The following is a 25,558-nucleotide window of genomic DNA, read 5'->3' as shown; positions in this document are numbered from 1 at the left end:
AATTTATTAATGAATAACACTGAAAGAGTTTCTGTTATATTTCCCCTTGAACATCAGCTTATTAGGGCGGCATTAGGAAATAGCCCCCCTCCAAAGAATGAATAAATGAATGATGATAATAATAAAATGATTCAAAAGCAGAGCTCAGAGTGGTAGAATGGTCAAACATGGATCCACGGGTGGTTCAACTGCATTTGGTGACGTGACCAAAGCAAATCTTTCAAATAATCCCACCATCAACGGGATGTTGTCTCCTTTACTACGGTTACTTTACTTGGTCACCGTGTGAATTTCTTTGAAATGAACCAAATTCTTTTATTTGTCGGTTGTTGCATATTTAAGCTCTACAGTCAGGAAAGGAGGAGATGAGGCCTCAACAATGTTGGGTTGTAGCTGTGCTTCAGGTTAGAGTGAGTGTCCATGGAATAAATGTAAGTCAGTGAACTGGAAACATGACTGTGTTCAAACTTTGTTTCCTTTTTATAATGAGTCTAATCAAAGGTGGACAGAAGTATCTCCACTGTGACTTTTCTGTGTCACCATCAGAGCTTCTGCACAGTGTTTCTGGGGCAGATAACATTGCAGCATTATGGAGACATTATGGAGACAAAAAGAAAAGCGTCTGGATTTCTTTAAGTTAAACTTAAAGGAATCCAGACGCTTTTCTTGGACTGTTGGTTTCAGTGTTGAGTCTCATTCACACACTCCCTCAGACTCTTCACACACACTGATTTGCTGACATAAACACACTCCTGTGTGCTCTCTTGGCTTCACACACACACTGAGGACCATCTACAGACTGTGAGCTCCGTCTTCTTTGTCTTTGGAGCCGAACTCTGACAAAGTTAGGAACAAAACTTTCTCCAGCGTGTGAACTTTCCTCCTAGACTCAGTCTGAGCAGTCAGACCACATATTTCTAAAGCAGCACATGAAGGTGTGGCTCACACACACACAGGTGAAGGAAACAGCTGCAGTATTAAAAACTGCTTCACTGTCTACAAATATATGAACTGAATGTTTCTTTCAGGCTGTAAAAACCTTGTTTATCCTCCATTACAGTCCTGCATTCAGAGCATTACTTCTGTTATATTAGTACATGTATTTTATTCTGATGAACACATGAAACTCTGAGCTGGATTGAATCCATTGAATCAGAGTCCAGGACTCAGACTAAACACACTGAATGTGTCCTGAGCTCGGCCGCTGTTCCACAGTAACTGCTGTCAGAGTCACTGTTACTGAGTTAGCTTAGCTAGCAGAGCAGCTAGCAGTTAGAGTATGAACTCTGTAAGCAGTCAGCTCGGTCCTGGACATGGTTACTGACATAAAGCTGCTCTCTGCAGCCATGTTTGACCTGCTGCTTTGTAGGACTACAGTAATGGAGGATTTGGAGGCTGAACTGGGCTCTGTGACACTTTTTGTAGTGAACTGATGAAAGCTGTGTCTCAGATGGATGTTAGTCCAACACATCAGACACGACCTCTGCAGCTCTCAGTTGATGTGCACATGAATGATTTGTGTTTCCTCTGCAGGTGAAGGTAGAAAGTGTGTGTGAGCTGATGTGAATTGAGCAGCATGGATCAGTGTGAGGACAGAGAGGAGGGAGTCCCTCCCTCTAAAAGCACTCTGTGTGGGGAACATGAGAGCCAGACCAAAGCTCAGAGGTGAGATGACCATCTCTAACTGTCCATGACTCTTCTCCATGTCACAGCTCAGCACTCACATCACTGCTCCATCATTATTCACACTCATACCTCTGTGTGTGTTGTTTTAAAGCCCAGAGCTGTGGGGCGTACCAGGCTCAGCTGGACATAACCCTGAAACTAATCCAGAGCCTGGACCTGAACCCAGCTGTGTTTCCTTAAAGAGCAACAGGTCGAAGGATGTTGCTGTAAAATTTAACAAAAGACTGTTATGTGACAAAGAGTAAGTACATTATTTTTATGAGATTGTTCATCATGTCTTTAATTTAATGTTTCCAGTTTTTCCTTCCTGTCTCATGAAGCTGTGACATTTATTGTTTTTCTTTTAGGATCAATAAGAGGCCAGAATCTCCTGGACCTGAACCCAGCTGTGTTTCCTTAAAGAGCAACGTGTCGAAGGATTTTTATATAAACTTTAAAGGCTGTTCTTCTGCTGCTGAGAGGTAATGTGTGTCTAGATGTTGTTCCTGACTCTGTATTTCTGAATAAATCCTCATGTTTAATATCAGCTCAGCTCTTTTTCACACATTTCTATGTTGGTATGTGAAGCGGTGTGTGTTGGAGTGTTTCCACAAACACAGCAGTCAGAGTGGAAAGAGTGGATGTTGTAGGAGGTGTTTGTGTAGTGAAGAGGCTGAGTGTCTGTAGGACTCCAGCTGCTCCAGCAGGTGTCTCCTTTGTGCTTTGCTTCAAACACAGTGTAGGGAGGAGCTTCCACTCAGGTGTTTCAGGTGTTGCTGGATGGAGGAGGACAAATAGTTTTTCCCTTCAGTGACACTTCAGCAGCTCAATGTTCTGGGAGATGTTTGTCTTTATGAAGGTTTATGGATTCTTGTTCTTACTTTGGTTAAACTGAGCAATACATTTTCCATCTAACATTTAAAGTAAATTTCCAGGTGAATAAAAGATCTGCAGCTGCAGCCTCTGTGATGTTTCACAGTCTGAAAGTAACAAATTCAACCAGAGTTCAAACAAAGGCTTAATATACGTGTGTGTTTGATATAATGCCAACAAGTACAAACAGGTGTTCTTACAGGTCTTAATCACAGAGCTCTGATAAGTCTGGTGACTTTCACACTCAGCAATTTTGCTGCCTTTTATTTTATATTGGCCTTTTTAAAGCCCTTCAAAGTCTCCCACATTCATACAGAGCTTTTAACACCAAACTCCTTTACAGTCCTTCTCCTCTCACACACGATCACACGACTGATTTGTCTGCAGCAGCTGTGTTACTGCTAGTATTTTATTATGTGTGTAATCTCCTCATATTGTTCCTGTGGTTTAGTTTGACTTCCTTCTGCAAACTCAGCTGCTCTGTTGCTGATACACGTCTCCATGAATATGATTGATCAGATGCTGCCAACACCATGTGTTTCATGTGAGTGCTCAGCTGAAACCCTGGGTTGACTTATCGAGTTAATAACAAGCTTCACGTGACTGTGAATGCTAAAGTGAATCAGATAAAGGAAAGAGACCCTGCTAATGTTGGACTCACTTCTTAGTGTAGATCCCAGGAGGAAGTTCAACATAGCCATTCTTTGTGCTAGCTCGACCAAACCTGAGACCACAGTGCAGGATAATGATCATCATCTGTCTCTGTCAAGGACATTTAAAATCCACAAATAACAAACATAATTATATTTGATCATTAAAAATATGTTTTCACTTAAAAAAGCATGAGCACACTGGTGGATTACAGAAACATGAAAACTGGTTAACAGTAAAGTTAATTTAGGTGTAAACAAAGTGTCAAACATACTGAAGTAGAAGGACTGATGTTTGTGTTAAAATACCCTCTTAAAGCTGAAATACTGATTCAACTTCTTTCTCCAAAAGTTGATTCAGTTCATCTGGACGTAGCGTTTTGTGGGAGAAACATTTCGTCTCTCATCCAGGTGACTCCTTCAGTCTCAGCTGACTGCAGGATTCAATCTTATAAACAGGACATTTGCATGATGACTGAAACCAGCCCACTGAAGGAACAATGGGCTGTGAGGTCAGTTCCTTAATCTTAATTATGCAATTCTCATGACCATTGATCAACAACCACTGATCAATGGTCATGAGTACCATTCACAGAGAGTTGGGGAATGGCTGCAATCACAGCATGTAAGATGGTGACAGATGTACCCTTAGGCCCCCTCCTCAATTCAGAGATGGTCTTTCCCTTTTCACGTAAATGGCCTCCTTGACTCCGCCTTCAAACCAGCGTTCCTCCCTGTCCGGGATGTTACATCCTCATCATTGAAAGAGTGTCACTGGCCTGTAGGTGTAAATAGACTGCAGAGTCCTGGCCTGACGAGGTGGCTCTTCTGTGTTGTAGCCAGAGGTTGTTTGGTTTCCCCGATGTATAAATCCTGCCAATCGTCCTGCACTTAACAGCGTACACTATGTTACTCTGTGTCGGGGGACCCGATCCTTGGGGTGGACCAGTTTTTGGCGCAGCGTGTTTTGGGGTTTAAAAGCCACAGAGACCCGGTGTTTAGAAAAAATGCGACTCAGCTGCTCCGACACTCCTGACACATATGGGATAGCTACAGGTTTTCTCTTAGGCAGCGGTTGTCCTTCTCTCCTGGATCGACTGGAACTTTCTTTAGGAGCCTTTCCAGCTTTGACAAAAGTCCAGCTGGGACACATTTACGCTACGTCCAGATGAAGAGAATCAACTTTTGGAGATTTACTTTCCTGGATGATTGAGAATGCATCAAGACGTTCCTCCTAAAGTGTTATTCAGAAAAATGACAAAAAAAGTTTTAAAAATAAGGATTAAAATATTAAAAACTATGTTTTTGAGTTTCCTGATGTAGCACAAAAATATATGAACATAACTGTATATAGGACAGATATTTCACGGTTCTTTTAGGCAGCACCAAAAAACAAAAAGACTATTTTTAAGCTGTCTGAGGTAGTGAGTCAACATGTCACACTGGGTCAAAGGTCAGGGAGTAAAAGTGTGTTTTAAAGGAGGTTTAAAAGCAGCGAGTGAAGGAGCCTGTCGAGGTAAATCGTTCCATAACTGATCAAATTCAGTTGGTGGACCTCTGTGTGAAATCAAGCATCTGGTTCGCAGAGAGGATAACCCTCACATGGGCTGTACAACATTATATAGGGAGACATTGTATTTTTATTTTATTTTTTATTCCTATTTATTCTATTTATCCCCTTTGTATATTTTATTTATATCTGTCTCTGTATTTATATATATGTGTGTGTGTGTGTGTGTGTGTGTGTGTGTGTGTGTGTGTGTGTGTGTGTATATATATATATATATATATATATATATAACAATTCTGTAACTGTAACTTCGGTCGTTGCTGTGCTTTTTGGAAGTCGAATTTCCCAGAGGAACCCACCCGAGGGATTAATAAAGTTCTATCTTATCTTATCTTATCTTAAAAACAGAGATTATCGTAGCCATCGCTCTCTCGCATGGACGTGGCAGTCTTGCTGTCTGCTGCGAATCCTCCCCGTACCTCCGTGACCTCGTCTGGTATCTGCTCCCTCCTCTGTAAGAGACAGTAAAGGAAAACACGTCTCTGCCTAGTCTTGGAAATCGAATCTTATCATCCATTGTTCTTCTAGGGCCTCTTCTTCTTGTGGCCTCAGCTAACTGCTAATATTTAAATGGCTAACATTAACATGTGTGCCAGCCAGGTTAACATTTATGATGAACTATGATTAATTAACTGATGTTGAAACTGGAGCTTTACTGACCTCTGAAATTCCTCCTAAAGTGTTATTCAGTGTTGTGACAGTCAGCTGCTTCAGCTGCTGCTGGGATGGGCTGTGGCAAAGAGAACAGAGAAAATCCAAATCAGAGTTTTTCTCTGAATTAAAAGGAAACAACAATATATTCTACATGGTGAAACTGATGGTTTCTGGTGTTTGGGTCTGTTTTTCTGTATTCATGCAGATAAAGTGTAAACTCAGATGAATTATAGCATCAAATGTTAAAGGAAAATATCAGGATGAGTGTCTGTGAGCTGAGAAGGACGTGAAGCGAGCAGTTTATCCCAGAGCTGAAGCTGCTCTGTGTGCAGAGATGAGCTCAGATTCCTGCTGTGATTGATCAACAGTCACAGAAATGTAGACTTGTAGTTATTACTGCAGTATGGTCACAGCAGATACTGATAAACATGTATTATGAGGATGGATGATCAAGTTTCTCACTCTCTCCTTTAAATCTCAGTTTTTTTCTTCTTCACAGTTTATCTGTTAATTTATTAATGAATAACACTGAAAGAGTTTCTGTTATATTTCCCCTTGAACATCAGCTTATTAGGGCGGCATTAGGAAATAGCCCCCCTCCAAAGAATGAATAAATGAATGATGATAATAATAAAATGATTCAAAAGCAGAGCTCAGAGTGGTAGAATGGTCAAACATGGATCCACGGGTGGTTCAACTGCATTTGGTGACGTGACTAAAGCAAATCTTTCAAATAATCCCACCATCAACGGGATGTTGTCTCCTTTACTACGGTTACTTTACTTGGTCACCGTGTGAATTTCTTTGAAATGAACCAAATTCTTTTATTTGTTGGTTGTTGCATATTTAACCTCTACAGTCAGGAAAGGAGGAGATGAGGCCTCAACAATGTTGGGTTGTAGCTGTGCTTCAGGTTAGAGTGAGTGTCCATGGAATAAATGTAAGTCAGTGAACTGGAAACATGACTGTGTTCAAACTTTGTTTTCCTTTTTATAATGAGTCTAATCAAAGGTGGACAGAAGTATCTCCACTGTGACTTTTCTGTGTCACCATCAGAGCTTCTGCACAGTGTGGAGAAAGATCCAGAAGCAGAGCTGGACTGCAGACAGCCAGTCAGAGCAGCTGTGTACAAAGTAAGACTGAACATCTGTCTGCTGATGGACTCATTTCTGAAAACTGGACTTCTTGTGTTGTTCAGACATTGAAGAGTTTTCTTTCTCTTTAGTCTCATTGTTTTTCTTTCTTTCAGCAGATGTTGGTCTGCAGGAGGTTTTAGATGAACATAAGATCAGTCTGAGGAGGAGATGTGAACGTGTGACTGAAGGAAGTGATGAAACAGGAAGTAGAACCCTCCTCAACACCATCTACACTGAGCTCTACATCACAGAGGGACAGAGTGAAGAGGTTCATACCCAACATGAGGTGAGGCAGCTGGAGACAGCTTCCAAGATGGACGCCCTCCATGACGCTCCAATCAGGTGCCAGGACATCTTTAAAGCCTTACCTGACCAACAGAGACCCATCAGAGTGGTTCTGACCAACGGCGTGGCTGGTGTTGGAAAAACCTTCTCAGTGCAGAAGTTCACTCTGGACTGGGCAGAGGGCTTGGAGAACCAACATGTCAGTGTGGTGGTTCTGCTTTCATTCAGGGAGCTGAACCTGATCAGAGATGAGCAGTACAGTCTTCTGGAGCTGCTCCATGTTTTCCATCCAACATTACAGAAGGTCACAGCAGAGAAGCTGGCTGTCTCTCAGCTTTTGTTCATCTTTGACGGCCTGGATGAAAGCAGACTTTCATTGGATTTCACCAACAGGAAGCTGCTGTCTGATGTCACACAGAAGTCATCAGTCAGCCAGCTGCTGACAAACCTCATCCAGGGGAATCTGCTTCCCTCGGCTCTCGTCTGGATAACTTCCCGACCCGCAGCAGCCAATCAGATCCCTCCTACATGTGTTGACAGGCTAACAGAAGTACGAGGCTTCACTGACGCCCAGAAGGAGGAGTACTTCAGGAGGAGATTCAGTGATGAAGAGCTGTCCAGCAGAATCATCTCCCACATGAAGACATCCAGGAGCCTCCACATCATGTGTAGTATCCCAGTCTTCTGCTGGATCACTGCTACAGTTCTGGAGCACATGTTGACTACAGAGCAGAGAGGAGAACTGCCCAAGACCCTGACTGACATGTACTCACACTTCCTGCTGGTTCAGACAAAGAGGAAGAAGAACAAGTACCATGAGGGACGTGAGACGAGTCCACAGGAGCTGACGGAGGCTGACAGGGAAGTTCTTCTGAAGCTGGGGAGGCTGGCGTTTGAACATCTGGAGAAAGGAAACATCATGTTCTACCAAGAAGACCTGGAGCAGTGTGGTCTGGATGTGACAGAGGCCTCGGTGTACTCAGGAGTTTGTACAGAGATCTTCAAAAGAGAGTGTGTGATCTTCCAGAAACCAGTCTACTGCTTTGTTCATCTGAGCATTCAGGAGTTTCTGGCTGCTGTCTACAAGTTCCACTGTCACACCAACAGGAAGACAAAGGTGCTGAAGAACTTTTTGGGAAAAAAATACAACAAGTCCTCTCTGGATGATTTCCTGAGCAGAGCCATGGAGAAATCCCTCCAGAGTAAAAATGGCCACCTGGACCTGTTTGTTCGCTTCCTTCATGGCCTCTGTCTGGAGTCCAACCAGAGACTCTTAGTAGGTCTGCTGGGTCAGACAGAGATCAGTCCAGGAACCATCCAGAGAGTCATCAACAACCTGAAGGAGATGAACAGTGATGAAATCTCTCCTGACAGAAGCATCAACATCTTCCACTGTCTGATGGAGATGAACGACCTCTCATTATTTCAGGAGATCCAAGAGTTCCTGAAGTCAGAGAACAGATCAAAGAAGGAACTCTCTGAGATCCAGTGCTCAGCTCTGGCCTTCATGCTGCAGATGTCAGAGGAGGTTCTGGATGAGTTGGACCTGCAGAAGTACAACACATCAGAGCGGGGACGACAGAGACTGATTCCAGCTGTGAGGACCTGCAGAAAGGCTGGGTGAGTCCAGATGTGATCATTAACATCATTGATCAGTGTAGGTTAGTAGTTTAATTTTGAAAATAAAATCAGATTGTAAGCACAAAGTGTTTGTGTCCGTACGCTGCAACCTTCCACACCATTCCTTTATTGTACAGACTCAGCAGCAACTCCATGGATCCCAAATCCAAGAGTGGAGAACAGATTTGAAGTGTGTCACATCCATGCAGTCACAGCTGTTTCCACCATGTTTCCACTGATATTAATCCTGTTCAATGACACGTTTCATATCAGTGAATATGTTCTTTAGGACGTCCACTGACATGTTTAAGTGTCCTGCTGGAAATCACTCAAATCATCCATGAAATCCATGAAAAATCCTTTTAGTGTTTCTAACTTCACCCTCTGTCCTCTCTCTCTCTCCATCCTCCTCACTGCTTCTTTCACTGATAATCACACAAACATTGTATTCAGCTACAAAATAACACAATAATATCATCTGATGATCATTATTATAAGAGCAGGATCCATATTTGATATCAGAGTAACACACTGCTTGGTTATGTGCAGTCATCATCAGTGACTGTGGCTCAAACAGAAGCTCTCTGATTGGTTGCTGACCTTGGTCACCTGTCCCCTCTCACCTGTTTGTGTTTGCTCTCTCTTTGCTGTCTCCATCCTCTCTCTCCTTTCTCTCCCTCTCTGTCTTTGTACGTCACTCAGGTCCAATGGAAACAGTGACATTTACAAACCAATCAAAGACAAACTGATCCATGTCAGGTTATAACAATATTCAAAGTGAATACAGGCTGCTGCTGGACACAGACAGGTAACATCATTTTGACTTGCTGTCACCTGGATCTGGACTCATAAACACTGAAGCCCTGAACAGGAATACAAATCATTTTCTGCCAACTAGCGACACAGCAGCAGATAATGGCTCAGAAAGCTAAAATGAGCCAATCATTTCTGTGTTTAGTTCCCCTGAAATCAGATCTGATATCAGCAGCTCTGAGTTCATTCATCATTATTGTCCAGTGATGAGATTTCTGCTCCGTTTGGTAACAGTCAGCAGGTTTTTCCTGCGTGTGGACGTGAACAGTCGTACCTGACAGCAGGTAGCAAACAGAGATCATCTTTCCAGCTGGAACTCTTCACTGAGCTGAACTCATTCAAAATGTTCTGGAGTCAAAACAGGAAACAGTCCAAATGTGTGTCTTCACTCTGACTCTGGATCAGATCTCAGTGACAGACTGTGGACATTATGGAAGCCTAAATGTGACACCATCTTCCTCCTTCACCTGCAGATTAAAGCCAAACAAAGATTCTCATTAAAAGTCTGCAGGTCTGAGAGAGACTCAATCGTTGTGTCATGTCAAACACAGTAAGAGGAGCTGAAGCACAGATGTGAAGAGCAGATTCATCAGATTATGACCTCACTCTGTTTTGTCTTCATATACATTCAGTCTGTGTTTATAATGCAGATTTTCTGCTTTTATAATAACACATTTTATATTTTCTATCATCACAGACTGACTCAGTGTCGACTCTCAGAGTCTCACTGTGAAGTTGTGGCCTCAGCTCTGAAGTCCAACCCCTCCCATCTGACACAGCTGGACATGAGTAGAAACTACAAGCTGCAGGATTCAGGTGTGAAGCTTCTGTGTGCTGGACTGGAGAGTCCAAACTGTCGACTGGAGACTCTGAGGTGAGTTCACTGACTGCGGCTGTTGTTGTTTTTCTATATTTCAGGTCTTTGATGGATGTTTGAAACTTTCTTTAGTTCCTAAATGTTCAGGATGTGTCTGAAGACAAATGTGAAGGAGTTTGAGTGCTTTCAGAAATGTTGTCTTTCCAAACGACTGAACAACAGTTTTTCCTTTTGGCTCCAAACAGAAGTGACAGACTTGAGCAGGGTTCATTTAAAGGCTGACAGAAGTGGAGTGGTGACGGGGAGATGTTTGACAGGACAGTGTTTCAGCCTCCACAGGTTCATGTTGTGCTCCATCAGTCAGTGAAGATGAAGTCAGTGCTGATGAGGCTGTAGAGTGTGTGAGGGATGTGAATGAGGATGATGAAGATCTGATGATAGCAGATAAAAACAGGCTGCAGAGACTTTGAGCCATACAGGGCACACAGTGTGTGTACAGAACAGCTGAAATCATTATGGAGGCCTCACTGGAATATGGAAGCATCACAGTACAGCTTCAGTGAAGCATTAAAGTCTCTGATATGAGATGAGAAATGAAGCAGCCAGAGCTTTTTCATGAGTGGAAATCCACTGTGACTGTGAGCTGCTGCTACAGCCTCCAGATTAGCCAGCAGCTCATCCTGCTCAACATTTCCTCACCAACTTTAATGGAAGTGTGATGTTTTCAGCTGGAGTGATGGTCAGGGTGGCCTCCCTCTCCTCTTCTTCTCCTCTTCCTCTTTCCTTTGTAAAGCCACTTCTGCTGCTTTCATTCATTTGGAAGTCCTGTAGCTGAGTTTGGGAGAGACTAACAGCCTCGGCAGCAGAGGGGAGAAAGGCTGTAACTGTTGGGTCTGTGTTTCCACAAACCCCGCTAATTCTAGAGACTTATTCATCATGAAGAAAACAAGACAGTCGATCGATCCATTACTTGCGCAAGGGAGGCCTCGTCTGTGTCCAGCACGACAATGACCCCAATGGTGGCCTCCTCTCGCTGCCTTTTATTGACAATCCTCAAACAATAGTTTACAAAGCACCTCCCCTTGCAACCCCCCTTTGGTTACATAGACAAGGCACTGTATGTAAGTGTGTGTGTGTGTGTGTGTGTGTGTGTGTGTGTGTGTGTGTGTGTGTGTGTGTGTGTGTGTGTGTGTGTGTGTTACCTCCTGCTGACCAAAGGGTCATAAACCCAGGAAGCTTACATCAAAAGAAACAGATCTTTCAGATAGGATGTATCTACAATAAAACCTCCCCCAGCACAGAGTGGCTGGAGAGGTGGCCAGGATCAAAGGAATGGCTTTGATCCTACTGCTTGAACTAAGACTGTACAAATTTAAGAAACACAATGGCAACATTCAACAATTAGACTTAACAGTAACACCACCACTTTACTCTGTTCTACCTGTCACATCATTTTATCAGGAAACAAATATGCTCATGTTTTTACTATGTTTGTCTTGAAGATGTAAGAAGATCACATGGTGCTTTTTATTATTGTGTTGGTTTGTTTGCTGTCTCTTGGATGGAGCCCAGCTGTGCGTGGCCCCTGGGCCTGTGGTCAGAGTGTGTGCTGGATAATCCGGCCCAGGATGAGGCCAAACTGACATGGGATGAAATGTCTGTCACATAATTGAGCTTTGTGATAAATGTACGATTTTAATGTGAAACAGTCAGTTTTTTCTCTTGTTGTGTTTGTTTGAAGCTGCTTCCTGTTGGCTTCAGCTGTTTGGAGTTTCCATTTTCTAAACTTCTACATTCTGAACCTTCTTCAGCTCTGAACAGATGATGAAACACTGAATGATTTCAAGCTCACACTTTGTCTAATAAACTTACATCTTTCATTCTTTATACAGATTGATGGACTGTGTTTTGTCAGAGATCAGCTGTGATTATCTGGCAGCAGCACTGAAGTCCAACCCCTCCCATCTGAGACAGCTGGACCTGAGCAGGAACTACGAGCTGCAGGATTCAGGAGTGAAGCATCTGTGTGGTTTCCTGGAGAGTCCAGGATGTGGACTTGAAACTCTGGGGTCAGTCAGCATGTTTTAGTTGTGCTGAGATGAATATGATGTGAAAGTTGTGCTGACACTAAACTGCAGACATCAGGCTGATATTATACTGATCCACACTGAGGATCTTCATGGTAAAGTCTGTTTTCTTCTTCTCTGGTTTAGTCCATTGACTGCAGCAGAACAATGTTCACATTTCAAACAGTGAGACTCAACGTATGGCCCGCGGCCCACACGCGGCCTGCCCACCTTCCCTGATTCAGAGAGAGGGGACCCTGATTAACTGTGTAGTGTTCTTCCTCACAGTTCTAAGTATCAGACACAACAATGAATAATCCACAGCTGACTGTCTTTAGCAGGTCAAAGGTCACGGCACACAGCAGGCAGTGGGAAATATTATAACTCTGATCATTTATCAGCACATATCCATATGTATAAAAACAAAGCTGACACTGTGAGACTTGATCAGAGGTGTGATCATCACAGCAGAGGCCTTTGTGTCAAAGTCACTGAGGATCAAACAGAAACACATGAAGCAGATTTTCCTGTTCTGGCTTTTTATAGCAGATAACCTTCAAAATATTCTGCAGTCCATCAAAAACTGAAGCAAACCATGAATCAACATGTGAACATGAGCTGATGCTGCTGAAGTGAAGCAAAGTTACAGAGGTTTGATTACAGACACAGCTGAGAGTTTGTAATCTGTCATCATTTTAAAAGGTTTACATTTCTTCAGTATATCCACATTTGCAGCTGCTACCTCAACCTCCACTTGTCCAACACAACTGCTGTCCACTGCCTCCATGACATTGTGATTTTGCTGTTGGTCTTCTGTCAGATCTTCATCAATCACTTCTGCACGGGGCACACCTTCAGACTCTGCAGCTGCATAACGAAAGCCTGTAAGATAAAATTAGACATAAGGTAAATGTACACCAATATTCCAATGACAGGTGTGTGATTCATCTGGAAGTTATGTGCGGATTAGTGTACAGTGATAGCAATTTAGTATGTTTTTAGAGGGGGGGGGGTGTTGTTTACCTCCGATGGGTGCTCTTTTTCGCTTCCGTTGCGTACGCCTTGAGTGCCGGTCCGAGTCTGATACAGGTATGTCGACATGCCCCATGTGCAGTGTTGGTGCCCAGTCTGGATTTGTTACATCCATTTCATATGCTGGTTTGCCTGCAATAATGCCAAATCATAAGCTACTCAGTCGACATGATGTGGTTCTGCAGCATCACACATTAGCATGTTTTATCTCATTATCTATGACCTCAGCACATTGAAAATCACACTAAAAGCCTTTCAAGAGTGATATGAATTAATTTAGAACTCACCGGAAAGAAAATGCCGTGAGCAAACCAACAAAAAGCTGGGGATTGCAGAGAACTCGATATCCCCTCGTCTCACCGCTGCAATCCAAGCCTGACGTCTTTGTTTAGTAATATCGGATACATGGGATCCCTCACGTTGCCTCCAGGACGGAAAACGATGAAAAGAGAGCCCGTTATCCAGCTTCTTGCCTTCACGATCGTGTGATCTAACGTTGCAACCGACAACACAACACGTACGATCCATAGCTGAAATGGTATCCTTTGGCTGGCCTATTGTCATGGCGGAAGGGGGCGTGGCCCATCTCCCGTGACATCACGCTCCAAAGCCCTATAGGTGGGAAAATGTACCATGTCGACCAATCAAAAATGATATGGAAACATGACATTTGGTTGTTTAGCAAAAGGGGGAAGTTTTAGGAGTGACCGGCAAGAGAGAGCGAGTGAGCGAAAGAGAGAGAGAGTTTTGATACGTGAGAGATTTGTGACGTTTACCGTGTTTGGTCTCAAGTTAGTTTGTTGTCTTGTGTATTTAGTGTGTAGCTGTTGTTTTGTTTTGTGTGTCAGTTCTACTAGTGATCGTCACAGTTGCTGCCTTAAAGCCAACAAAGGCAGATTGCAGTGTAAACGCTGAGTGACACACCTGCTGTCAGACCTGCAGGTTTATCCCTGTGCTGTTCTCATATGTGTTAGAGTGACACAAACTATTGTTTGACACCTGATTGTTCTGTAAATAGTTTGAAATGATTATATGAAAAACGTCTGAGCCTTGGCTGCATTTTTTGGTAAATAGTACCATATAACTTTGTTGTTTGCAAAACGTGTGCGTATTTTTAAAAATGTACAATCTCTATTTGCATTTCAAGTTATGAAGATGATTCGTTAAACATGTGTGTGGTTTTTACAGTCAAAATATCACTTTCTACTTGTATTTTAAATTTTGTCTGAATTTAGATAAATTGTGCTGATACAGTTGGTCAAAATGAGAAAATAACAGATTGGCAAGATAAACTGTTTTTAAAGGTAAAATATAGAGGCCACATCAAAAGTAGTCAAGAAGGGTTAAAGGCTAAAAGCAAAGTTGTCACCAAGTACTGTTTATATTTGTGTGTATTGCTGCAGCTTTTTTGAGTATTAATTTGGTGCCTTTGTGTGAAATAATGGTATTGTGAGTGATCCATATAGTCACAAAGAATAGCCACTTGTTTCTGTGCTACCAAAGTTCCCCGGCTTTCATTCAAAATGTGTTTATCGTCAGCACCTGCACATTAAACTACTTAAACATTATAAATGTCTTCAAGCTCACACTGAGGCCTGTGGGGTACTATCAGCCACTGAGACAGTACACACATTTATATGTGTTTGTATATGAATATTTCATACTTTAAGACTGCCTGTTTATTTAAGGGAGATGAACAAAATACATTGGAATTGTACAAAATAATATCATGGATGATAAATTAAATAGATTTTAAGTAGATGCTTGTGCATTCTTAAAGTCTTATATGTTGAACTGAACTATGTGATCTGTTCAAAGCCTTAATCTTAATTTGAAGTGAAATGTGCATTTTGAGTTTATACACTATGTATATAAGGCGACCGTTTCCTTTTGCAGTATTTTTGTGTGGTGTACTTTTCTATGTCTTAACAAAAGGGGAACAAAGGTGTTTAAGTTCACCTAGGATGATGTGTTTTAATTTTCACATGGTCTTGCTTGAATTTGACCCTGACAAAGGCGTATGAACTCTGTCAGCTGTTTGGAGTTTCCATTTTCTAAACTTCTACATTCTGAACCTTCTTCAGCTCTGAACAGATGATGAAACACTGAATGATTTCAAGCTCACACTTTGTCTAATAAACTTACATCTTTCATTCTTTATACAGATTGAGGGACTGTGGTTTGTCAGAGATCAGCTGTGATTATCTGGCAGCAGCACTGAAGTCCAACCCCTCCCATCTGAGAGAGCTGGAGCTGAGCTGCAACAACAAGCTGCAGGATTCAGGAGTGAAGCATCTGTGTGGTTTCCTGGAGAGTCCAGGATGTGGACTTGAAACTCTGAGGTCAGTCAGCATGTTTTAGTTGTGCTGAGATGAATATGATGTGAAAGTTGTGCTGACACTAAACTGCAGACATCAGGCTGATATTATACTGATCCACACTGAGGATCTTCATGGTAAAGTCTGTTTTCTTCTTCTCTGGTTTAGTCCATTGACTGCAGCAGAACAATGTTCACATTTCAAACCTTCAAAGAAGAAGAAAAATCCTCTACTGGATAATTCACTGTGAAACTCTCCAACTCTTCATTCCACCTTAAAGTCTGTCTGACACTGAAATCCAAAGCAAAATGTGCGTTTGCTTTACAGACAGCAGTCCAACACAAACATACACACATCATCCAAAACACAGTCCAACATCCAAATCTCCTCCACTGCCAGCATGAATGATGGGTAAGAGAAGGAGGAACACTCTGACATTCAGGGTTAGAATGAGTTTCATGAAGCAGACTGTGAAGATCAAAGCTGCATTAGAAAGCTTACATGAATGAATGAGTGGACAGAAGTGGACAGAGATCATCTGAAGCACTTCAAAGGCTTTAAATCAGCACATTTCTCTTTATTCTTTATCAACTCTGTTAGTTTCTCTCAGTTTTCTGTGGAATGAAGCTAACAGCAGGCTAATAAGATGCTGACCAATAGGTTTCTATTAAAGGTTGTAATTTGTATATGAAAAAGTGCTTTGGCTCAGCAGGGATCAGCTTACAGGTAGAATACAGCTGCTGGATGGGATTAGCATGTCATAGCTATCTACCAAACTGCTAACTGGGGGATTTCAGGCCATCTATGGATCATTTTTGCTAACTGTTTATTCAGCTTAGGCTCACAGGGCTGCAGCCTGTGCCCTAGCTGTCATAGGGCAAGAGGCGTGGTCCACCTGCACAGGTGAGCAGTCCATCACAGGGCCAACAGAGAGAGACAGAGAAGCACTCTCTCACATCCACACCTACAGCCAATTTAGAAGCACCAATGAACCTAAGCAGCATTTCATTGGACTGTGGGAGAACATCCAACCTCCACAGAAAGGCCAACAAGCTTCAACCTACAACCTTCTTGCTTTAAGGCACTAGTGCGAACCACTTTTCCCCATTTCAGCCCAAATCCTGCATCTTCCTGTTTCTGACTCCAGGCCAGCTCCACTAACACTTTCTCATCAGACACTGCAACCTAGTGGAGGAAGTCTTAGTCCCATTTGAAGCTTCAGATTACAGTTAGTTCCTTTACAAAGAGGTGGAGGTGGTGGGGCCACAGCACCATCATCACTGAGTGCCATAGGACACTTAACCTTTGTTTCCATATGCTGGGAACTTCCTGTTGTTCCAAGGAGGACTGGAAAATGTGTGAAAATCTCCCAGTCAGTTCCTCACAGCACACTTCAATCATTTCCCTCCCACAGCATCAGGACCAGGGCTTTTTCTCTCTTTGGTCCCACTAAGAGATTTCCACACAAACACCTCATCAGTGGGACTCTCAGAGCTACCAGCCCTTTGCTATAATCACAAAGCTCTTCATTGAAATCAATGATATCAAAGCTGGAATCAAATGAGTCCAAGTCTTCTGCTGATTCAGCATCACATTCATCTTTGCTCCTTGTTCTGCATCCCCACCATGGACTTCATTCCTTTCCAAGCCAGCCTTGAGTGTCCTTTATTCAGCTCATCCTCTGCTTTACTTTTACACCTGATTTTAGCTGCTTTATCTCTCTTTCAACAAGTTTCTGTGCCTCAATCTTTTTCTTCTCTCCCTCATAACAAGACAGCTTCTTCTGCCTGAGAACATGTTGGAGTGATTTACTAATCCAGGGCTGCTTATTGGGGAAAATACTTCCTGTTTCCAAAGTAATCCCCATTTTTCCCAGAAAGAGATGTAAGTAGAAATCGATGATCTCAGTGAGAACATGAGCCTTTAAAAAGTCCCAGTGGGTGCAGTCAAAGCAGTCCCTCAGTCCCAGTATAGAGTCTTTGGTCCAGACTGGAACAACTGTGTGCCCAGTTTGAGCTCTCTTCAGTGCTGTGACCTGACAGACCCAGAGGGGCCATCACATCACATTTAGAAGCTCCCCTAATGGAGCCACAACACATGTCCAACACTTAGTCTGTCTTGTTGGACCAACTGGAAGAAATGATTCAAGGACTTAGTCACAGAACAAAGATTCAAATCTCCAAAATCCAACTGGCTGCATCAGGACATATAGTCTGAAACTCTGCACAGTTTCCTGTTTGAAGCTGCTTCCTGTTGGCTTCAGCTGTTTGGAGTTTCCATTTTCTAAACTTCTACATTCTGAACCTTCTTCAGCTCTGAACAGATGATGAAACACTGAATGATTTCAAGCTCACACTTTGTCTAATAAACTTACATCTTTCATTCTTTATACAGATTGGAGAGCTGTGGTTTGTCAGAGATCAGCTGTGATTATCTGGCAGCAGCTCTGAAGTCCAACCCCTCCCATCTGAGAGAGCTGGACCTGTGGAGAAACAACCTGAAGGATCCAGATGTGAAGCAGCTGTCTGATCTTCAGCAGAGTCCAGACTACAGACTGCAGACTCTGGTGTAAGTAGAGTGATGGAGTGAGTGGGTGGTGCTGTCAGCAGTATTGTACTAAACACAGTCAGTATGAAACAAAGATCCAGTGTTTCCTGTAAAGCTGCAGCTTCTCAGTGAAGCTGTGAGAGGAGAATGGTGACAGGCTTCAGGATTGGACACAAACACTTCCTGTTTCTGACCTTTATGGTCACCATGGTAACGGCTGACACGCTCTGATCAAACACTGTCAACAGCCAATCAGCTCTCTGAACAAAGCAGCACGCAGACCAATGACTGCATTCGTTTCCAAGTTTAAAGCAGTGAAGAACACAGTCTGTAGGTGAGGAAGAATTTAGTGAGAGCAGATGTTTGGATGGAATTCCTCCAGTTAACAGCTGGAACCGTCCATCTGGATTGTTGGGCTTGTTGTTGGGGTTCCTACAGAGCTCAGAGTGGACACACCAAGGTTCTTCTAATGAATGAAAGTCCAAACTCAAACTAGGAGGGAAAAACATTTTCATCAACTTCAATAAAAATCCAAAGATTAGAAAAAGTGAAGCAACAATGAGTCCTAGTACAGTCCCAGCACTGAAGTCCCTGCTGCTCTTTATACTGGATGTGCTGCATCACTGACTGACAGCTGATGAAGAGTCTCTGGAAACACTCGTTTATCTCCTCTGCTCTTCCTTCTTCTCTCTGCAGGTGGAGCTGATGATGGTAAACAGGATGGCGAGTGTGCTGAGAGAGGAGGAGCTGTGTCCTGATGATCCAGAGAGGTTGAAGCAGCAGCAGCTTGTGTGTAGAGACGCTCTGACTGGGCCATGTTACTGGGAGGTGGAGAGGAGAGCTTCATCCAGCAGTGACTGACAGAGGAATGAGAAGAAGTGCAGATGACTGTCAGTGCTGCAGAGTGAACTGCTCTGAGAACAGCTCCACTGTCAGACACAATGTAGAGTCCAGCATCATCCCTGTGTGTCCCTCTGGATCTGACAGAGGATCATCAGTGTATCTGGACTGCTCTGCTGCTGCTCTGTCCTTCTACAGTCTCTGCACAGTCTCTGTCTGACTCTGGCTACATTTTTGGCATTTATATTCTTGGTTGCTCTCTTTATATTTTTCACATGCAAAATGTGCCCATCTTTGGCAAGATTCACACTGCACCTGGAAAGGAAAAATAAATGGCTCATATTCTGTTTGGTGAATACTATTACTCAACATTTTAATTATGATTGGCAAGTAATGATACTAAGACTTATGTGTTTCTTTTCTTTTGTTTTGTTTTACCATTTCAATCATGCTGCGGTCAGCGTTAGCATCTAACATGGAGCAAACAATGCAGTAGTCCTCAGCGTTCCCTGAAACACAATCATAGTTAGGTTTTAATCAAACATTATTTATTGAATAATTAAAAAATAATAGTACATTTTTTCCAAATATACTTCCTGGAAAATTAGTCTAAATTAGACTTTGAGAAGGGTCTTATCTGAAAGTGTTTAAAGAGCACTATTTGTACTGTGCTGTTTGAAAAGCACTATTTAAATTGGAAGTACGCACTAACGTGATAAGGACTTTACTGGACTTACCTCGATTTTCAAGTAGGGTGCAAGCTATCTGCATTCGCTCCAGCACAACTGCCTCTGTAGTGGTTGACACCTCACTGACCTCTCCAAAATCAAGGTAGTGTTCTGCAAACTGTGAGATTGATCATAATTAGAATGTAAAGTCTTAATTAGGTAAAGGATAGGATAATTATAAGCCACAAGGCTTCAGCCTATTCCGTTTTCAGTTACTGTATGATTAAGTACTTCTATGTAAAATGATCATCTTTGTTGTTGTTGACCGAAATAACTTTCACTTCACTTAAATTCACTTAAAGTCTTAATTCTAGCTAACAAGAAACTGAATCATTTGAATAAGGGTTACCTTTAACAGTAAAACTCCACAACTGCAGGAATCCTGTCGCTTGTTGTGTTGCATAGTCTGTAACTGCCACTCCATGGTGTCTTCATGCCCTCTCATCCTCAGAAAATTCCTAGTTGAAAAAAGTGTTTGTAATGAAACAAGATTTTTATTTATTTTTTAATCTAAGAATAACACCTCAGTATCATACATACCTCCAGTTGCGCAGAATTTTCCTGTCATAAACACCTTCATTCCCATGGGGTCTATGAGCAGTATTTTCTGTGCAGAAATGTTGACAATCTAAAGAAAAAGTTAAATTAAAAATTACAATTGTTTGTGCCACTGAAAACTTATTTAAAAATAACACTTTGTGCAAGAAACTGCTTCACAACAAATTATGCAAATTAATAACAAAATGAACACATACCACAAGAATCCAGTGTGTACCAAAGTTCACAGGGCACAGCCACGTCTTCAACTGGGAACTTCATCTGTGGGATTGGAAGTGCAGAGTAATTTGGATTGACTTAGGTACCATGCGTCTCAGGGTGTTTTCAAATATAGTCTTCTTTAAAGGAACCGAACTCTTTCCTCAGCAACAGAAAGGAGTCAACTGTTTGGACCACTTCTGAGCTTTCAACATACCAGTTGAGGCATCTGAACTGCCCAGAAAACAACGAGCTTGCAACTACTGAACAGAGCAGGTGTGCAGCATTCTGCACAAGTATACAAAAATGTTATAGAACAGTAAATAGGGTTTTTTTTTTATTTCAAAATTAGTAGGTAAATGACATTTCTTACTTACCTTTCGTCTGTCAATAACACGGTGCAGATATGCATCAATGACCTGTTTTGAAAAATCTGAGTTTATACAACAACAGCAACAATTTTTGAAGTAACTGCTTGAGTGCTGTACACAAAAACATCTAAAGGAATAGAATTGCTGATAAAGGTTCTTTCTGCATATACTGGAACTGGGTATTATGATGTCACAACATCTGTGTTGTGGTTGATAACATTTTTTCCTGTTGAAGTGAATGGGTGAAACCTTATCAGAGTTTTGCAATATAAACCCCCCGACCTACTCGCACATTTTAAACTATTAATGGTCTCTGCACTGCAAATGCTTCAGAAGGAGCAGAACCTCGAAATCAGAATCAATAATGATAAGTTCTCTTACCTCATCAGAAAGCCACCGTGACCCCTGCAGTGTTCGAAAAATAACTTGTATGGTCCAACAGCTGCCTCCAAGCGCCCAGTATCCTTTGCACGCCATAGCCTCTTTACTAAAAGAAAAATATGATAAGTTAGCTCAGGCATGCATGAGATTTCTAGTGGATACGCTTGGTAAAGGCCGACGGGCCACAGCAGGAAAAAGTCAATACAATAGGCATGCATTTACACGCAGAGAAATAGGAAAGGTACAGCGGGTGGGCAAAAGAGAAAATTACTGACAGGCAGATCCATTTCCAGACTTCCACAAGCTCAGTGCACGTTGCATGTTTCTTTATATCCAATATGAGTTGAAGACTTCAAAATGCAAACAAAGTCATGCAACAGTCAATTAAGTTGCAACGCCAAACTGGCAACAAATGACCAACTGGTCAAAAAGAGTTGTTCACTATGTCACCTTCATTTTCTAAGCTTTGTTTCCGGGAGGGAAGTTCTTGTTCACGCGTTTCTGGTCCTGGAACACAATTAAACTCCTTGTGTCAGCCGTTTTGGGTGCATAATGAATCCTCTGGACTTTGCTGGCACTGAGGGTTAGCAGTAGGATGGCAGGGAGGCATCTTCAGGTCTGTGCTGCTGTTCACCGTCTGACTGCGAGTTGGGTATTTTTAATTGTCACTGATATTTACATGGTGGCTTCTTCTGTATGGCTTGATATGGTCAATGCTGTAGTGATTTCTTAAAGTTGCTCCTTCCGTGTTTTTTTAATCTCACACATTTGCCAGCGATGTCTTGAATGGTGTAGGGTCCTGAAAAATCTGGATCAAGTCTTCCTCCCTTCCTTCCACGTTTCATGTTCAAGAGAAGAACTTCATCTCCAACGCTGTACACAAGGTTTCTGTACTTCTGGACTCGTCTAGCATAAGCTTATGCATAAGCATAAGATTGTACTTAAACTGAAATATGACACCTACTCAGTGATTTACAACATAGAGGTAGGTTGTTTCCTCTTAAACATTTTAACTGCTTTCCTTACAAAATGAACTGGAAACCTATAAGTTCAGTCTCTGAGGTGCTCTGGGATTTCTCTCAGGGTAACGTCTGCCTGTTTGGTCAGAGTCCATAGTGCTCTGTGTGGAAAGTTCAGGTGTTTGAACATTGGTGGTTTCACGTAAACCCTGAACCTCAGGTGGTGAAGCGAGGGCAAACTCTTCTGAATCTTGAGGTGTAGATGTGTCCTCTCAGGTTGCTCTGGAACCACGTGACATTCTGCATCTAGAATCTGATCAACATGTCTACGCCAGACTAAGTTGGCTCCAACATTTATGGTGTATATCAGCGGTCCGGTCCGTGAACGAATCGTGCCAGAATGCCATTTCTGACTTGGGTCTCTGTAGTCTCTGGCGAGAACTCTTTGTCCAACATTGAAGAACCTGGTTTTGTTTCTTGTTGCTTCCACCATGGAAGACTGTTTATCTTGGACATCCTTGCGAATGTCTGGTTTCAGCAAATCTAGATGTGATCTCAGATCTCATCCCATGAAGAGCATTGCAGGTGTGTGTCCAGTTGTTGCATGAGTGGTAAGACAGTAAAAAAATTGTAAATTTTCTGTTGTAGCGGTTTCCCCTCTGTGCGACTGGCTGGTTCAGCTTTGTTGCAGGATGATGGTGAGCTGAAGTGATATGTCGTATGCCGTTACTCCCAAGGAAACACTGGAACTCCTCTCCAGTAAACTGATGACCATTGTCACTTACGAGCTGTTGTGGCAGACCTGTGCGTGCAAACGGTGACCAAAGACTATTGATCGTGCTGGCAGCTGTTGCTTGCTTTACGGGGAAGATTTCTGGCCACTTTGAGTGGGCATCAACCACAACCTGGAACATTTAGTCCATAAATGGGCCAGCATAGTCTATATGAATGCGTTGCCATGGAGCGGATGGCCACTCCCACGCGTGTACAGGTGCTGTTTGAGGCTGGCGCAGCGTCTGCTGGCAAACAATGCAGGATTTAGCCATATTCTCCATTTCACAATCAGTGCCTGGCCACCAAACATAGCTTCTAGCAAGACCTTTCATCTTAACACCCAAATGTCCATCGTGCAGTGAGTCCAGTACCTTTGTACGTAGTTTGGGTGGCAGGATGACACGAGTTCCCCACATGACACATCCTTGGCAAATGGATAGTTGGTCTTTGTGGGTGGAGTACGCAGAGAACTGAGTGTCACTACAGGACGGCCAACCATTCACAGTAAGATCATTTGACAAGATTGTGTTTTGGCTCGTTTCTCTTTTCACCTGAGCACTTGTGACAGGTAGGGGTTCCATTTGTGTAACATGAAACACAGTAGCTGGAGCAGTCATTTCTTCGGTGGGTTGCATGTGTGGAAGACGTGAAAGTCCATCTGCATTTCCATGTAGCTTTGTCCCTTTGAACTCAATGGTGTAGGTGTGTGCACCCAGGAACAAAGCCCAAGCAAGCGTGCCGCAGCCATGGTTGGAATACCTTTCTGAGGGTTAAAGATGGACACCAGCGGTCGGTGGTCTGTGATCAGGGTGAAGTGTCGTCCATATAAATACTGATTAAACTTCTTCACTCCCCACACTAGACTGAGTGTTTCTCTGTCTATCTGCGTATAGTTGTGCTCGGCTGCATTTAGGGACCTTGAGGCAAAGGCAAGTAGTCGTTCTGATCCATCAGGCATTTTGTGAGATAGCACGGCACCAATGCCATATGGTGAGGCATCACAGGCGAGGCGAAGTGGTAGCTTGGGGTCAAAGTGTGTCAGAACCTCCTCTGATGTAATGAGCTGTTTAACTTAACTAAATTAAATGCCTCTTCATAGTTTGTCCATTTCCATTTGACATTTTGTTGCAGCAGAGAGTTCAGCGGGTGCAGGACTGTTGAAAGGTTTGGTAGAAACTTGTGGTAATAATTAATTAAGCGCAAGAATGAACGTAGCTGACTCACATTTTTAGTGTCTGGTGCCTTCAGGACTGCTTCAACTTTGTCCTCGGTTTTGTGGAGCCCATGTCTGTCGATCTTGTGTCCACAACAACAACAACTTGTCAACAGAAGAGTTTGTAGGTTTTATTAGATTATGTGTTTGTGCAGTCTGTGCATTTGTTTAATAGTTCGATGAGCCGTTTGGAATAATGCCGCCCTCTGCTGGACAGATATCGTGTTGTCCCTGAGTCCTTCTGATCCTCAGCACTTTCTATCAGGAGACAACGCACTCAGGTCCCATCTGACGTTGTTCACTTGATGTTCTGAAGCCCAGTACGGACCTTAACACGGGCTCCATGTGGACATATTAGATTAAATGTTTTTTAAGACCAGTTTCTTGAATTACATGATGGTGTGGTTTTTATTTTGTGCTTTTAGTGCAGAGAGAGTCTCTGTGGAGGTTGGATGTTCTCCCCGTGTTTGTGTGGGTCCTCTCAGGGGACTCTGGCTTCCTCCCACAGTTCACACACATTCAGGTAGTGGGGTTAGGTTAACTGGTGAATAAGTGTGAGCGTGAACGGTCGTCTGTCTCCTCACCCTGTGTTAGCTGGGATCCACTCCAGCTCGTACATGCCCGTCAGGCACCGTCCTCATACCTGTTCTGGTAAATCCAGTCCTGGAAGACACAGCTCACCTGGAATCTGTGTTCATGTTATAAAATGTTACATTTCATTAGAAGTTGGTTGTATTCCAGTTTTATGTTGCAGTTTTCACTTTTGAAAGGGAAGGTTAGTCCAGCTCAGTCAGATGCTGAATGCTCTCTTTCAGTACGTTGTTGTATTAAACGATGACTCAGCAGACGACACATTGTAGCCATGTTAAAAATCATGCAACAGACCCTTGGTCACGATGTCGTTGTGGGGATGTCTAAAGGCTGGCTTCCTTCTAATAACCGTAACAAGTGTTTATGGCGCTCCTTGTGATGCTGGGTCAAAGTTCAGCCTCTGAAGACCTCGACGTGTTTGAAGTTATCGACAGGCTGCGAGGTCCACTTCAAAGGTGTTCTATGTTAGATGTTGGTCAGGTTAATCAAAATGGAAACTGTTGAGTTTACACATTAACCAACATGGTCCAGCACTAAACATCGTAAAGCCTTTAGTTTTTGGAGAGAGGATGCTGCCATCAAATTCAAAATGGGCTAATATTTTTCTTTAAATGTTTCATTTTCTCACTTTGTTTAAAATACTGGTTTATAGGATTTGCAAACGATTGAATTCTGTTCTTAATCATATTTAACACAGCGGATCAAACGTGGGGAAGTGGGTGTTATATTCAGATTGTGGGATACATTTAGGAAATGTAAAACTTTTGATGTTAATGTTGTTTATTTGCAGGGTTTAAAAATAAATGTGTTTATTGTTTGAAACTCATACTTGGCCTTCTACTCTTCATGGCTGCTTAACGAAGCTAACAGGGTGGACAGTCTGAGGAGCTGGGAAAGAA

The 25,558-nt window shown here is 42.6% G+C and overlaps 2 protein-coding genes across 2 annotated transcripts in view; both read left to right on the top strand.

The window, feature by feature from the left end:
* Nucleotides 1–25,558, top strand: part of LOC146577727 (protein NLRC3-like) — a 620,451-nt gene that overhangs the window by 79,539 nt on the left and 515,354 nt on the right. The gene's annotated exons all lie outside the window — the stretch shown is intronic.
* Nucleotides 1,885–19,115, top strand: LOC146577737 (NACHT, LRR and PYD domains-containing protein 12-like). The gene is made up of 9 exons (XM_085249611.1): nt 1,885–1,892; nt 2,034–2,147; nt 6,469–6,545; nt 6,662–8,453; nt 9,964–10,140; nt 11,976–12,152; nt 15,347–15,523; nt 17,894–18,067; nt 18,743–19,115. The coding sequence occupies exons 1-9, from the start codon at nt 1,885–1,887 to the stop codon at nt 18,750–18,752; spliced, it is 2,706 nt and encodes a 901-aa protein (XP_085105737.1). The 3' UTR covers nt 18,753–19,115.

This window comes from Mchenga conophoros, linkage group LG3 (assembly GCF_057382185.1).
Source record: "Mchenga conophoros isolate Kocher_MC1m ecotype Shallow Benthic linkage group LG3, M_conophoros_male_GT1.1, whole genome shotgun sequence".
Taxonomy (NCBI): Eukaryota; Metazoa; Chordata; class Actinopteri; order Cichliformes; family Cichlidae; genus Mchenga; species Mchenga conophoros.
This window is presented reverse-complemented; position numbering and strand designations above follow the sequence as displayed.